This window comes from Eucalyptus grandis, chromosome 8 (assembly GCF_016545825.1).
Source record: "Eucalyptus grandis isolate ANBG69807.140 chromosome 8, ASM1654582v1, whole genome shotgun sequence".
Classification (NCBI taxonomy): Eukaryota; Viridiplantae; Streptophyta; class Magnoliopsida; order Myrtales; family Myrtaceae; genus Eucalyptus; species Eucalyptus grandis.
The window spans coordinates 71,552,628-71,570,079 of NC_052619.1; the positions used below are offsets into that span (position 1 = coordinate 71,552,628).

Genomic DNA, 17,452 nt, shown 5'->3' on the forward strand with positions numbered 1-17,452 from the left:
TGGGGTTTTTCAACCAAAAAATGACCAGAAACGGAATTTTTTATGGAAAAATAGGGAATTTTCTTTGTGGAATCTTCATTCTCTTGTTTCGTCGGGCCTTCAGGCACTGTGATCTCCAAAATGATGGGTCATACGGAACTAAACTTTTTGGAAGCCATGTTTCCCCCACCAAAATCAAAGATTCATTTTTCCATGATTGAGACTTGATATAATGGTTGTGAAAAGTCTTGACATTTTGGATAGATTGAAGCACGTCGATTTCGATATGCTCTTTCTGCGAAACTCCCTGAAGGTGGCTCCCATAGTCAAAACCGCGTTGGAGCCAACGTATGAACCCCGCAACTGCAAGTCAAATACTAAACGACGGACTTTTCTGAGACTTTTCGTACTTGACCAAAACTGCAGCCATACGACCATCTCAATTGGCAGACTCCCACGAGAGAAGTACAAAAATCCCAGAATAAGCTTCAGTTCGCTTCCTCAAGAAGAGATGAGATACTTCCTTACTGATTCCAAGGAGCTCAATCAAGGTTTGCAAGGCCTGTTCGAGAATCCCACTGGTTCAGGGATCTCCTTCCCAATTGGTTCCGACAAGTCCAATGAAGACCCTTTCAGTGTGTTCCAAAAAAGCACCGATCCATTCAACTCGACGTTGGATTGGGTCATGGCTGCCTCCATTAGTAAGTCGGAATATGAAGTTGTATAAGTTCACAACTTTGGCATTATGATCGAACTTTTAATGACGCTGTCTTTGCAACCTGTTTTCAGTTTCCGGTGTGGTGGGGACTGCAGCAATCGTCATCGTCGTGTACTTCCTCATCGATTGCTTGAAGAAAGCGGGAACCGTGATCCCGAGCTATGCTGGGATAGCTACCAATGACTTGGAAAAATTGCCAAAAGATTCTTCGTCTTCGAGGGCAATCTCCATCATGGAACCGGCTATCTCACCAGCGCACAATCAGGAGGTGCCCGTTGAGTTCGGTATCTTGAATCCCACCTGGTTTTCTGCAGAGCAGCTGGCTGTTTGCACCAGAGATGACGCCACACTGCTCGGTTACGGCAATAACGGAGTTGTCTTCAAAGGTGAGTTGCCCAGTGGAACTCCAGTGGCCGTCAAGGTGCTCAAGAACGCCCACGACAAGAAGATGGAGGAGCAGTTTATGGCAGAGGTGAGCTCCATAGGAAGAACTCACCACAAAAACCTTGTCAGGCTCTATGGCTTTTGCTTCGAGCCGACGAAGAAGGCGCTCGTCTACGAGTATATGGAAAATGGGTCCCTCGATGAATTCCTGTCTGGGGACAAGACAGCGATGGATTGGTGCAAGATGCATGAGATTGCTGTGGAGACTGCGAAGGGGATTGCCTACTTGCACGAGGAATGCGAGCAGAGGATCATTCACTACGACATAAAGCCCGGGAACATCCTTCTAGACAGGAACTGGAGCCCAAAGATCGCAGACTTTGGGCTCGCCAAGCTTTACAATAGGGAAATCAGTGGGATCCCTTTGACGGGTTTCCGTGGCACCCTTGGGTACGCCGCCCCCGAGATGTGGAAGCCAAATCCTGTGACGTCGAAGACATATACCGTGACCTACAAGTGCGACGTGTATAGTTTTGGGATGGTCCTGTTCGACATTGTGGGGAGGAGAATAAATCATGACGTTACCCCGAGTGAGTCGATGTTGGGGTTACCACAGCGCACGTGGCACATGTTACAAAATGGCAAATTGTTGGAGATGGTCTGTGGGCTTCCTGAGAGTGAAAGAGAGAAGGCAATGCATATGTTGATGGTGGCTTTGTGGTGCATTCAGAATAAGCCGGAGGCAAGGCCGGCGATGAGCACCGTGGTGAAGATGTTGGAAGGAGATGTGAAAATTCCTATGCCTGGATATCCGTTCGAGAATCTCGATCCAGACAAGCCTTCTCAGGGTTCAGTAAATGGAAGTGAACGGGACTCGGACTCGTCCTTTAATGCCAGGTATTCTCAGGGTTGCTGCTCCAAGCCTTTGAAGAAAACTACAGAACTAGAGCTAGCTACCGGATGATATTATTAATATCCTTGGCATTATATTGTAGTTGTACCTAAAGATTTTGTCTTTTTATTAAGTATCCTTTTGCATTGCTATATCATAATACTACATAATGCAAGATGATTGCTCCTCTGATGCCCACAAATGCCTTTGGATGGATCTATATTAGTGTTGCTAATGAGTACTAGTAGCTTGGGGATTCGACCTAACTTATAAATCATATTGATTAACACGACTCACATGATCAAGGAATATGTTGTAATGTAGAGAGTCGACTCTTTTTTTACCAAGAAAAGGGGAAAACAGAGTTCATCGACAAGAATTCCTCTATCTTTAGAGTAGCATTTGAAAATATCAAAATGAGTCCGCACTAATTAATTAATGACTCAATCGGATTTTATACTCAAAGAAAGATTCACAGCCGTGGTGATACCATGAAAGCTCACTTCTCAAATCAATCTACAGAGAGCTATCGATTTGCTGTATATAAGAGTGAGGCCGATTCTGGAGAGAGTGGTGGGTTATATGCGTCTGCTCCACCTCGCCACATTCCGAATATGTCGCTAATAAGCGACAAGGGACATACCCTTATGCCCGCACCAAATCCTATGTTTACAGAAAACGAAGGTGTCGGGGCCCGAGGGCAACCTCCCAGTAGGCCTGACACCACCAACAGCAACAGTCTAAACTGGAAGTTGTGCTCAAATCAAACAAACAAAAACACAGACCAGGCTTTGCTTTTCTCTACTAAGCAGTTCTTGCTGGGGCAGAGTTGAATCTTAATGCAAGAAGCTGCTAACAGACTGGAAACACGAATGCACGTCTCATCTTATAACCTCAATACAGAAGGTCATGTACTCCATGTATTCCTTGTAAATACTAAGAGTTCATGTGATATTTCTCATCTCGCAGCTGAGTGTCAAATAAATGAGTCAAAAAGAGGATGCACGTTGCTGTATTCGTGACTTTGAGATCTTCAATGAACAAATACTCGCATCTTTCCTTTACCACCCACCTGAAGAACTCTTAGCTACAATCTTACCATGACCCTGCAATCTTTAGGTTGTGTAAGAAAACTGCCATACCTGTAAGAATAAGATTTGAGGATATGCAGTTAGGAAAAAAGAGACATCAAAACTCTAAGAACCTTGATGTAAACAGCTAAATATTGCAAAATAAGCTGCAACAAGAATGACTGGGCGATCTCCGATACTAAAGGACTGTCCTTAAAATCAGCAAGAGCAGTCAGAGCGGACAAAGCGGCGTACCACCAGCGTCTGCCCTGTCGATACCCAACTCCTCCTCTGTGTAGATGGACGTGATGGCGGGGCCGCCTAATACACTCTCTGTTCTACAAACCACAAATTGGGTCGGGTCGGGCTAGGCTCGACCCCAAGTGGGTCGTGCTAAGTTACGCCCGGGTTGGGCCGTTTGATGTATCTAACATGGGTTTTCTAACATAACGGTCTTGTTGAGGTTGCGAGCTGGACATTAGAGGTGTAACCGAGCGAGGGAAGGAATCTAATCCTATATACTATGTGAGTTTTCCCAATAACATTATTGGTATGCGATAGATATACTTAATGCTTTCCAATATTTTTAATAATCCCTAGATGAAGATGTAATTGCTTCACATACAGAATTTTATTGAATAATAACACAGACACATAATATATGTGAGAGAAATTTTATAAAAAAAAAAAAAGGTAAAAGAAGGGAAAGTGTGATTTAAATTATTTTAGGAAATGGGTAGCAAAAAAAAAAAAACACTTTTTTAAAGAAATTAATACAGATTGTTATAAAATTGGGGAAATTTATTTGAACTTAGACTCCACTCGATAAAAGATTAATGGGGACAAGATATTGTAGTGCGAACCTTTAAAAACACCGTTTGGTCCAATACTTTGGAACACGTCTTGAGTATACATGATACATTCTCGATAAAATATTTTGGCGAAAGTTTAAGGTTGAAAGAGGTGGTTGAAAGAGGAGTGTTGGGTTTATTTTCTTGAAAAAGAGCATACACTTAAAATGTAAAGAGAAATAAATAAGATGTTTCAATAAAGTTTATTTTCTTAGGAAATAAAAAATAAATAAAAAAGGATTAGTCAATTCCTGGGTAGACCCTATAACCGGACCGGATCAAGAAGGTTGATTCAAGGTTAGGTGTTGAGGTCTATAAGGTAGATTCCAAAATTTTAAAATAGAAACTAGGAACCGGTCCTAACAAAATAGGTTTAAGATTCCAAGTTTGGATTCTACCTATCTTGGAATCGTTCATTCCTGAAAGTTGCTAATTGAAAAAATTGTGCATTATCATGAAAATACAAAACTCTCCGTATTAGTCAAAATAATAATGTTTTATTGCACCCCGTTATGATATTTTGCGTTCGTTTGTCTACAAATTCCATTTCCTCTGTTCTACTTACTAAAATGCACAAGCTGATTTATATTAAGAATTTTTTCCTTATGAGCTTGAACCTTGTTGATGATATTTATTATTTTACGTCTTAAATATCAATTATAGTCATAAAGAGTTCACCACTTTAACCAAGGAATCCCTAAAAAGCTTGAACTAAAAACTTGTATATATGTAGGATTTATTAGAGATTAAACTTTAGAAAGACATCATAAATAAATATACTTTTTCAATATTCTTTTAAATTAGAATATTGATCACTAAATTCATTATAATACTCGAATATGATATGATTCTCGTCAAAGAGTGATAACCGTGTAAACTTCTCCATTTGGAACACAAAAGGTAAAGAAACAAGGGTTTATGAAAGATTAATAAAAATCATTAGATTGATCGATCCATACTAAAAGTATACATTCCCTCTTTCATCAATTTTGCCCTTAAGGGATCCCACTGAGGACTATTTTGGGCCATTCAAATTTATGGTGCATATAAAGCTATTTGAGGATAGGAAATAGCGTGAGCTTTCTTTTTTTGAATATAATGTCAATTGTCGTAGAAGGAAAGATCATAGTTTTATAGGATACTTAAATATTTATTTTGAATTCAAATTTAAAAGCTACAAAATTCAGTTACTACTCGCCAATCATCTTAATTACTGTGAATATAAAATTTTGTCCGTCTATATTATGTGCAGTCATAGGTATTTCAAACATATACACGGGCTGTTCATGAAATAATTTTTTAAAATTTGGAGATTAAATGATCATTGGGTTTGCTTAATTGCGCTCTCTTATGTTAATAGAAAAAGATTGTAATAATAAACAATTTCTCTAACGAAAGAGCTTTATACTAGTCATTTAAATTAAAGCCTATTTCTCAACAAAAATATTTTTGATTCCAATATGAATTTAGTTTTGAAAATAAGTAAGATGTCTAATCACAAGTGGAAAATATGAATGACATTTAAATTAATGATCACCATCAAGATTAAATTATAGAGAAGAATATGTAACACTTTTTCTCCTTGACGGAAATTTATTTAGAAGATATGATTATGACAAGATAAGAGATGTGAAAAGAGCTTTGAATAAAAAAGTGAAGTAAACTAATATTTTTATTTTGGAAAAAAACTTAAATATTGCATTAACAAGTCATAGTCAAAATGAGGAATCGATGTCGAAAAGAGTAGAACAAAAAGTGTAATATAAGTTTCCAAATATTAGGTTGATATTTAAATGATATGTAAAACGGAGGGAAAAGTACCAAAATAGTCCTAAACCTTTTGCATTGGTACTAATTCAGTCCTAAACTTTTTAATTGGACTATTTTAGTCATAAACCTTTTTACATTTGTACCAATTCAGTCCATTCGGCTAATTTAAGTCGGAAATTGCTGACGTGGCCATCGCCGGCCACGGGCTAGTCGAGGCGAGGGACCCCGTGCCCTCGTCGGCCACTGGCGAGGACCGCCGCGCCCTCGCTAGCCACAGGCGAGGGCGTCAACCCCTGCCTAGATCCAGGCGAGGGCCAAAACCCTCGCCCGTTGGCTGGCAAGGGCCTCTACGCCCTCCTCGGCCACGGGCGAGGCGCGGCGCAGCCTCGCTCGTGGCGGGCAAGGGTGCGGCGGCCCTCCGCGGTTTGAAGCCTCGTAGCTATCGACGAAGGAAGCGGTGGTGGTCAAGGCTTGTGTCGGCATTCTCACAAACATGTCTCATGCAAGATGCGACCGCTCGCGGAAGGAAGCGAACGTGCGTGCATGCGGGTGGGTGAGAGAGAGAGAGAGAGAGAGAGAGAGAGAGCGACTATCGTTGAGCTTGATTGAGAGAAGGGAGAGACGCTTCGCAGCTGGAGGAGACGAGAAGCCGTGCCGCCGCGCCCTCGTTTGGATTTGGGCGAGGGCCGCCGCACCCCTCGCCCGCCACGAGCGAGGGCTGCCGCGCCTCGCCGGCCAACGGGCGAGAGTTTCGGCCCTCGCCGGATCAGGCGGGGGCCGATGCTCGCCTGTGGCCGCGAGGGCACGGGGCCCCTCGCCCGACCCGCCTGTGGCCGGCGACCTGGCCGGTTAATGGTAAGGAGAAAAGGCAAAAAAAAAAAAAAAAAAAAAAAAAAAAAAGGAAATTTTAATTAAAAAAATCTGAAAAATATAAAAAATTATAAAATTTATCCACGTGGCGCCACATAATATCTCCGGCGGCCACATCAACATTTTCCGGCTTAAATTAGCCAGATGGACTGAATTGGTACCAATGTGAAAATGTTTAGTACTAAATTGGTCCAATTAAAAAGTTTAGGACTGAATTGGTACTAATACAAAATGTTTAGGACTGTTTTGGTACTTTTCCTGTAAAACGGAACATAATAGAATTGTTGTTTGAGAAGTATGAAAAATAATGAGAAAATTACTAAAAAAATCATAAGCCTATTGTAATTATATCATTTAGACCTTTTTTTTTTGTCAATTGAGTCGTAAATCTTTTGTAATTGTGCTAATTTGGTCCATCTGGCCAAATTTCACTAGCTAGTGCTGATGTGATGTGGGCGTCGGCCGGCGCCAAGGGATAATATTTTAATATTTTAAATTTTTTTCTAATTTTTAATTGATTTTTAAAATCTTTTTTTCCTTTTATCTTTTTTCCCCTTCCTGCCCCCTCCTTCCTCCTCCTTCGACAACCGACTAGAGGGGAGGACCGGTCATCGGATTTAGGCGGCCGGCCAGTGGTGAGTTTGCCTCGCCATCATTGGGCAAGACATGAAGAAGACAAAGGAGTAAGGAGTACCCATTGACAGATCTGTGGATGGTGTTGCCGAACATGGACAGCCTTGAGCTCGTGGTGGCAAAGCAGCCCTTGTTTTGATTCTTGTTCGAACTCCTCATCTCTCTCTCTCTCTCTCTCTCTCATCGAGGAGGGGGGAGAAAAAAAAATAGAGAAAAAAGAAAAAAGGAAAAAAAATCTAAAAAATAGAAAATTGTTAAAAAAAAATTCTACTAATGTTGGTCAACATCCACACTAGCATTGGCTAGCCAAATTTGGCTTGATCGACTAAATTGATACAATTGCAAAATGTTTAGGAATCAATTGGCCAAAGAAATAAGTTTATGATTGAATCGACATAATTGCAACAGTTTATTACATTTTTCGTAATTTTTATGAAAACAACACAAGAAAATGTTAGAACATAAGACAAAATTTAACGTAAGACTTCCAAAAGAATAATCTAATTGTATGATGAGATAAAAGATAAAATTCAGTTTGACATGAAAAATGTAGATAAAAAATGAATGGAAAAATATCGAGGGCAAAGACGGTTTTAAGATTATGGCATGTCAAAATGTAGAACCTCATTCACAAATTTATGAGTGAAGATGGCATGATCTATTCCAACTTGCCAAGTTATTACATTGAAATGTTGTCTATGATAAATTGGAATTTCAAAATTCTCTAAAGTTATAGAAAAATTCTAAGTTGGCCAAAAAATTAAGTTTATAATTGAATCGACATAATTGCAACAGTTTATTACTTTTTTCGTAATTAAAAACAACACAAGAAAATGTTAGAACAGAAAACAAAATTTAACGTAAGACTTCCAAAAGAATAATCTAATTTTATGATGAGATAAACGATAAAATTCAGTTTGACATGAAAAATGTAGATAAAAAATGAATGGAAAAATATCGAGGGCAAAGACAGTTTTAAAACTATGGCATGTCAAAATGTAGGACCATGTTCACAAATTTATGAGTGAAGATGGCACGATCTGTTCCAACTTGCAAAGTTATTACATTAAAATGTTGTCTATGATAAATTGGAATTTCAAAATTCTCTAAAGTTATAGAAAAATTCTAAGTTGGTCATCGTCTCTTCCTAAATAATATTATAGGTTTTACACGAGCATGGACTGTTGAGTGTAACAGCTCGGATTGGGTGGGATATTCATAAACCGAAACATAAAGTAATATGTGTAAGCTATGACCCGAACTGAGACTCGAGCCGAAAATGCAGTTCGGGTTTTTGGTCCCATTTTTTCTTTTTTTCTGAGGGGCTCCAAGATGCAATCCGGCATTGCCATCTAAGCGTATCTGTGCAGTTACTTAGAAGAAAAGGACAATTTCAAGCTCAACATGGTACTTCCTAAGAATTAATGGAAACAAAGCTTAGCCATTCTTCAAGTGCATAGAAAGAAAGAACAGCGCATGGGTGCGAAGACGTTCGGGAGAAGTGAAAGAAAAGCAAGAACTGAAAAATGGAGAAAAAGAGTAAAAAGACAGAGAATCAGGTAAAAATTCTGTGCACGCGCAATAAGCAGCTAAATAGAGAGTTTGGTGGGAATGATCAATAGAAGTTTGATACCTTCACATTGGAAGATCACCAAGAGAGAGTTCAAATCTGAGCACATTAATATATCTAGTTGGACCTCATTTTACTCAAAAGCTTAAATCAATGAGTTATGAGCCAACTAAGATATATTAACTATTTTATACCACATCAATTTTTCAATATGGGATTTTTCTAACATAACCCATTTACATGTGCATCCTAAAAATCTCTCGCTTACGTGTAAACTCAATATTAGGTCTGTTCCTCCTTAATTCAAGTATCCTTTTGGCGTGAATTCATCCTTGCGGGCCTGTCGCGACCTACCCTCGGGGGGAGGGAGCAGGTTTAAGGGTATTGCCTAAAGGACGGGCCTAAGGCCCATGATTAGGCGCGGGCTCTCCCAAGCCCATACCCCGCGTGACATTGGGATATTATTAAGAAATTTTGCACAAAAGGAGTCGCCACTAGCCTATTGGGGTCGGCTAGAAACCAAGTGAGACATGGGAGCGTGCCTTACTTCCTACGCAACCAGAGAGTCTAGGTTCGGGGACTTGATTACACTAATTAACCAATTAGTGCCCTTTCGGTACCTAATCTTGTTCATTTTAACAAAATGATTTTCATCAGGCAGTTTAGATCGATTTCATACCTATCCGCTAACATAAGAGGTGAGCATGCAGGTGCACAATCAATAAAGTAATAATTATACCTACCAAGATCCTATTTGCCTTAAAATTAAACACGTGCAAATTAAACATAAGACACGCAAATTAAATATCTGATAAAAAACAACATATAAGAAAAATAAAGGCTTAATCACACTAAAGCGGCAATACATAGCAATTCCTAACCAAACCCTGTCATTTTTGGATTTTCGAAATTTTTAATTTAATTTAATTTTTTTTTTAATTTTTTTAATTTTTTTTTTTAATAATTAAAAAACTTTTAATTAAAAAAAAAAAAAAAGGCGAAATTTTTAATGTTTTCTGAGTTTTTTTGAAATTCCAGAAAATTTTTGAATTTTATCATTTTTATCATTTTTGATTTTTTTGATTTTCTTTTTCGATTTTTTTTTTTTTTTTATTTTTTAAAAATATATATATATATATATATATATATATATTTAATACTTCAGTAAAATGGGTTCGGACCGGGTAAACCCAACCCGGCCCGTGGACCAAACCCGAATCCGGATCCAAAATTTTTGGATAAAAAAAAAATCGTTTTCAATTTTTTTTTTTAAAAGCAAAATTAAAAATTAAAAAAAAAAAAATCATTTCGCTTGTCTTTTCTCGCCGCATACTTTTCCCTGCGCCACCTGCTTCTGCAACTCCTCTTTCCCAATGCCCCTTTCACTTTCTTTTTCCACATTTTGTTTTACTTTTCATTTTTTTCTTTACTTTTTTTTTCTTTTGTTTCTTCCTTTATTTTATTTTTTGGTCTTCTTCTCCACACGTTCTCTCCTTTGGACTTCGTCTTCTTCCCCGACGCCTTTCTTCTCTGCAACTTCATCTTATTCTTTCTTTCTTTCGTTCGTTTTTTTTAATATTAATGAAATAAAATAAAAAACAAAAGAACAAAAAGACCAGACGCTAAACCACTTTTTACGGACACCGCACGGCTCCACCATCGCTCCGGCCAACAGCACCCAACTCCGGCTAACAACACCCAACCTCAGCGACCACAACAATCAAAGGAAATAACCATGCCGAAACTAACATTTTCGATCCCAAATTTTCGCCAAGCAAAACGGGTACGCTAACATGGAAGGAGCGCCGTCTAGGACGGTCTCAAATCACAGGACCCGCCGGAGGAAGGTAGTTCCGCTGGAGGACCTTCCGGCGATAGCTCAAAAAGGTGGTAGACATGCCCCGAAATCACAATAAAATACACCAAAAAAAGAGACAGCAGACGTGGTTCAACAATACAAAGGTAAACAATCATCAAACTAGATTATAGAACATCAAAGACTTCGGCCATTTAATCAGGCATTTTGTCAAACACCTAAGATGCAGTAACTAGGGGGGTAAACATAGATTCGATCGGGGCTCGGGTTCAGGCCAAGATCATCACGTGATTCACAAACGCTATTCTGGATCGACTCGGGAACAAGTTTATCAGCATATACCTTGAGTTTAAACCAAAATGACAAGTCTCGGCCATAACACCAAACACAAACAGATATTTGCATTAAGCACTACAAAAAGCACACGTATGCTGTGGGAGGAATGAACACGAGCACAACGGAGTTTCGGGCGGGGATCGGGACTGAAGCTCGTGCGAACTGGTCGACCACAAGCTTCAGCCCGACGCCCCACCAAAACAGGGCAGACGTACTCGGGAATGACCCACCTGGTTCAAAGGGGAGCGCCGCGGTGGACGACGACTCTCGGGCAGACGACCGGTGACGGCGAAGCTGTCCTTCAGTCTTGCTCTCTCCCTTTAGCTCGTCCTCTACCCTCTCGAGCTCTCTCTCCGGTCTCTCTCTTGAGCCCCTTTGTTCTCTCTCCACCAACGAACCAGTCAAGACCCCTCTCCTTTTTCTCCCCCCTTCCGGTTTTATACTCGGCCGGCAAGCGCGCATGGCCTCTGCGGCTGCCAGCTTGCCGGCCGAATGCCTCCTTCGACCCGCGGATCACGCCGCTCACCTGCCACCCCGATCCCCTTGCTCCCTCTGTTGCTCTCTTTGTACCCTTCTCTTTTCTCTTTTTTTGCAGAAGCATGGATGTCGTGAGGGGAGGAAGATGATGCGCGCACGGGCCGGGTTGAAATAAAAGGAGATGGGCCAGCCCAAGTGCGAAAAAAAGAAAAGGAAAAGAGACATGTGGGCGAGCCCATGCGCGAAGAAAGACCCATTACTCGACCTCATTCGATTTTCTTATACCTTTTAATGATTTTTTTTTGACAATTTTGGAAAAATAAAGACCATTCAACATGCCGTGCAATAATGAAAACATGATACCTTAAAGATTTTTTTTCTTTTTTTAAAATTTTTTTTTTGTAATAAAATTTTCTGAAATTTTAAAACATAGTGACGTAAATGTTCCTAATGTCAATATGTGATGCAATTTTAACGAAATTTTTTTGTTAAGGGGTTAGAAATCAATCCCCAATTTTTCAATGCAATTAAGAAACACTTAAACAAATCGCCAAAATTTAGGTGTCAACAGCTGCCCCTCTTTGAATGGAAACTCGAAGAGATTCCTTTCAAAGACGAGAGACACCTAAATTTTGCCCATGGACAATGACGATCGAAGGGCCGCCGATGAGAAAAGGGGATAAAAGGACGACCCTATTTTGTGAGAAAATAGCCTTCGATTGAGATGGGAAAATATTATTGTATGATAATGAGTTCGATTGGAAGAAAGGTCTCACCGTGTACAAACGGGTTTCGACCGGACGCAGACAAACATGATTTACGGATGCATCTGTGCGCCGTGTGGTTTAGGAAAAACCACCAACCCCGTGGTTTAAGGATAAACCCACCAACCGTGTGGTTTAGGAAAGCCACCAACCCCGTGGTTTAAGGATAAACCCACCAACCGTGTGGTTTAAGGATAGACCCACGAACCGTGTGGTTTAGGAAAGCCACCAACCCCGTGGTTTAAGGATAAACCCACCAACCGTGTGGTTTAAGGATAGACCCACGAACCGTGTGGTTTAAGGATAGACCCACGAACCTTGTGGTTTAAGGATAGACCCACGAACCTTGTGGTTTAAGGATAGACCCACCAACCGTGTGGTTTAAGAAAGCCACCAACCCCGTGGTTTAAGGATAAACCCACCAACCGTGTGGTTTAAGGATAGACCCACGAACCGTGTGGTTTAAGGATAGACCCACGAACCTTGTGGTTTAAGGATAGACCCACCAACCGTGTGGTTTAAGGATAGACCCACGAACCGCGTGGTTTAAGGATAGACCCACGAACCTTTGGAGATGGCAAGGTTTGAGGTTGACCATGAACCTTTGATTTTTGGGGAAGCATCCACTCACCCCTTGAAAACCGCATGACTTCACTAAGGAATCCTGTAAAACTCAACTTGAGCAAATGTCGTTAGAGACGCCATTAAGAGACGTATGAGCAATATTACAGCATTAATTGAACAAGCTAATCGAATTGAGTCTGATTCCCTTGAGAAACATTCAATGTCAGCTATCATCACGTGACGCAAAGTTTTCATCTTGCTCGAGAATGCATCATTAATCATCAAATTTTCTAGGAAACAAGTTCTCATTAGAATGACTATAACTCATGAAAAAGGATCATCAATCATGCCAAACTACAGTTTCTTAGTCAGAAAGAATTTCTCACACACTCTCAATAAAATAGCTATTTGATCTCATCCATTCATTTGGGAGATAACTGGTTGCTGAGGGTATCTCACATAACCTATGTCGAAGGCTTCCAGAAACATTCGTAATGAGCACAATATGATCGATCAAAAGGGTCTTTTGAAAGGATCGCAATATAGGCTTGGTTATGGCTTACACAAAGGAATTATTGCTTTGAGGCCAATAGAGGAACATTTGTCATTATCTTCATCAGGTTTACGAGTCGAGCACTTGGAAGATAAGACAAGATAGAATTATCTCCACTCCTTCTAGCAGTAACTTCTTTGTGGCATTCTCATCCTTACTCAAACCATCCCAATCAGAAGAGACTTCGGAAGAGGGTTGTAATGTTGGCTTGGGTGAGGCTCGAAAGGCTTAAAATTTTCAAGAGGATTTTTAAGAGTCGGTGATCATCATGGCATCATAACCGGGTCACTCAACCTTTCGAAAGCATTTGGCTTTTGAAACACAACAAATTTCAAAAGTCCCTTAACTAATCATTTATGCATGGGAGCTTTGCTCATTTCACTAATGTATTTCGCTCTTGTGATGGATTTTTTTTTGCGCATGCACTTAGATTTGATAATTTTTTCCTTATAAGATGCAGCCCTTTGGCTCTTTTTCTTAACGGGCATTGGCCTTGCTTTTACCGAGGCACCTTGCTTTTCACCCCCAAATTTGTCGAACTTTTTGTTCTTTGAACTGTTGTAGTTCTGATGACTTTCGAGAAATTTTTTTTTTTTTTTTTCACATTTTCTCGTGACTGTCAATTGTGTTTGATCAATTCTTATGCCTTGCTCCAGTGAAGGGAGATGATCACCACTCAGGGTTCAGAAATGAATAATCAGGCCCAAATTGGTTAAAGCAATGGATATCGGTGTTTGGGTAGAGAAAGAAATGCTCTTCTTCACATTAGGATGAGTCAAGCTCTAATGAGAATTCCTCACGAAGCTATCACGGAAGATTGATGCAAGTGACAATAATAGAATCTTTCTCAATCTTTCGATCTACAACACGCTCGTAACCTCTTATGCTGCCTCAATGTAGGGTTGTTCTTAACAAGGGTACTTTGAAGGATCATCTTTATTTAGCCGAAAGGGTGTTAGCAAGATGTCGGTTCAGTGCTTGGGATTGATGAATGAAATGCCTCTATCATTTCGATCTTTGCGCTCAATGCAAATGAATCCTTCGTCCTAAGAGGAAGTCGTTTTCCACTCAACTCTCAAAAGTGTTTGAAGGACGTGTTTGGAAATGGCTTACTTTCCTTCATTCTAAGCACTTCTTATTTGGCATGATTAACATTCCCTTTTAGTTTTGTCAAAATCACTCATACGAAGTTCCCTCATGAAGACACAATTAACAACAACCGAATCGACAATATGAATGACACTAGGCGCTCTACTTTTCATTCACTCATCTCTTTCATCATTTTCGATTTTTTTTATTTTTTATAAAGGAGAAGGAACACCCGATTGCCTTTGCAGAGGCTGGGTAGCCATTCGAATCAACCTTTCAGGGGCAACGATCAACTTCTTCCATTCTGTTGTAACTTCATCGAGTTGGTTGGATACCTGAAATACAAATAAATATGCATGTATGTGATGTATGCATGACATGCATGATGCTATGTGACTCGGATTATGCGCAAAATGGCTCTACGGCCTTGATCTCATTCATGGGAAATACTTCTTTACGGCATCGGCGTTTACGAGGCTTAGACGGCTCACGGCCGTCCATTTCAACTAACACCATAGCACCACCGGGAGGATTTTCTTAATGACATAAGGTCCCTCATAGTTCGGGGTAAACTTGCCACGAGGATCGAGGATGATCGGCGGGACTTTCCTTAGCACCAAGTCATTGACCTCAAAGTGCCTAGGACGAACCTTCCGATTGAAGGCCTTCGCGACCCGTTTCGATAGCATTGACCATGACATATTGCCTTGACCTCTTCCCATCAATCATGTTTAGCTGCTCATGCCTCTGCTGTATCCATTCGACTTCATCGAGCTTTGACTGAGAAAGGACCCTCAACGAGGGAATCTCGACTTCTATAGGCAGGACAGCCTCCATTCCATATACTAACGAAAAGGAGTTGCCCCGTGGAGGTGCGAATAGATGTTCGGTATGCCATCGGTGCGTAAGGAAGCCTTTCGTGCCAATCACGATAATTTTCAGCGGAGTCTTTGCCAAGATCTTCTTTATGTTCTTATTTGCTTTTGCCTCAACTGCCCCATTCATTTGAGGACGATATGGTGATGAGTTCAAATGGCGAACTCGAAACTCATCAAGCAAGTCACTTACAACTCGTTGTTTAAGTTGGACCCATTGTCGGTGATGATCGCCTCCCAGGTACCCCATAGCGGGCGATAATATCGCGAATGAATTTGGCTACATTCTTGGCGGTGACATTGGCGTACGAGTTGGCTTCAATCCACTTCGTAAAGTAGTCGATTGCTACCAAGATAAATCGATGTCCATTTGACGCCTTGGGATTGATGGGCCCGATCACGTCAATTCCCCACATAGAAAGGGCCAAGGCGGGACATTTGGTGAAGCTCATTTGGTGGAGCGTTTATCTTATCCCCATAAATTTGACATTGGTGACAACACCGCACATGTTGTATGCGGTCGATTCCATTGTCAACCAGTGTGCTTAGTCGCATGATCTTTCTTGCCAAGAGGTGACCATTCATGTGGGGGCCACACTCCCCTTCATGTATTTCCTTCATCAAACGATTGGCTTCTTTGGCGTCGACGCACCTTAGTAATGTCGAGTCAAAGGACTTTTTGTAGAGGACATCTCCACTGGTGAAGAATTTTGATGCTAGCTTCACCAAATGCTTTCTGTCTGCTGCTTCACTTCCTTCGGGGAATTCACCCTTCTGTAGATACTTCAAGATGTCGTGATACCAAGGTTGTCCATCTGGTTCCTCTTCAACCGTCATACAATAAGCCGGGCGTCGAAGGATTTCAATTCTCAACGGTTCAATGTCCAAGCCCCCAGCTACTTGCAACATTGAAGATAAGGTAGCTAGGGCATCAGCGAACTGATTTTGAGACCTTGGTAAGTATTCGAATGATATTTCTTGGAATTTTTCCATCAACTCCCCAAGGAACTCATGATATGGAATCAATTTAGAATCTTGTGTTCGCCATTTGCCTTGATGTCAATAAGATGATAAGGGTTGAATCACCATAAACTTGCAGCTTCGAATCTTCATATCAATGGCGGCTTGGAGACCGAGAATGCATGCTTCATATTCAGCGATGTTATTTGTGCAAGGAAATGTCAATTTAGCGGCGACGGGGTAGTGTTGTCCATCGGGAAATAAGGACCGCCCCGGTGCCGGACCCGGCTAAGTTAAGCACCATCGAAGTACATTGTCCATGTGTCACTTTGGATACAAGTAGAATTCGCTCCTCCGCATCACTATCTTCATCAAATGCTCCGGACCCCTTGGAACTTTCCGCTAACATGTCTCCTTTATGGCGCGACCTTTAACAGACTTTGTCCTAGGCTCACGAATGTCGAATTCTGAAATTAAGATTTGCCATTTAGCCAACTTGCCCACTAACGCCGGCTTCTCTAAGAGATACCGATGGGATCGTTTTCGGTCACCGATAAGATTCGGTGATGAAGCGTGTATTGCCGTAGCCTGTGCAAAACCCAAATTAAAGCCACGCAAGTTCTCTCAACTTCCGTGTAATTCATTTCCGAAACAGTGAACTTCTTACTTAAATAGTATATGGCGCATTCTCTCTTGTCATTTGGCATTTTACGTGCCAACATGGCTCCCAATGATTCGTCATGTATGGTTAAGTACGAATCGGGAATTTTAGGGAGAGGGGGCACTAGGGCGGTGCGTGAGTAAGATAGTGTTTTATCTTCTCGAAGGCATTACGGCACTCGGCATCCCACTCAATCTTTGCATTCTTTTCGGGAGCTTGAAGAATGGCTTTCTTTGTTTCGAGACAACGAGATGAACCTTGCTACATAATTGAGTCGTCCCATCAGACTGCGGACTTCTCTGGTGGTAGTCGAGGGTCGTAAATCACAGATAGCCTTAACCTTTGACGGATCAATCTCTATGCCTTTACTACTGACCATGAACCCTAAGAGCTTCCCATTTCGCTCAAAAACGCATTTTGCGGGATTGAGGCGTAGCTTGAACTTCCGAAGACGTTCGAGCCGGTTTCCGCAAGACCTCAACATGGTCTTCGCCTCGTCTTGATTTCGATCATATCATCCACATATACTTCAATCTCCTTGTGCATCATGTCATGAAACAACGTGACCATGGCTCTTTGATACGTTGCCCCGAGCGTTCTTCAAACCGAAAGGCATCACT

General features: G+C 41.0%; 1 protein-coding gene across 1 annotated transcript; it reads left to right on the top strand.

The window, feature by feature from the left end:
* The first annotated feature begins 445 nt into the window (after nt 1-445).
* LOC104439632 (rust resistance kinase Lr10) lies at nt 446-2,175 on the top strand. The gene is made up of 2 exons (XM_010052669.3): nt 446-680; nt 769-2,175. The coding sequence occupies exons 1-2, from the start codon at nt 491-493 to the stop codon at nt 2,043-2,045; spliced, it is 1,467 nt and encodes a 488-aa protein (XP_010050971.2). The 5' UTR covers nt 446-490; the 3' UTR covers nt 2,046-2,175.
* Nucleotides 2,176-17,452: the final 15,277 nt, after the last annotated feature.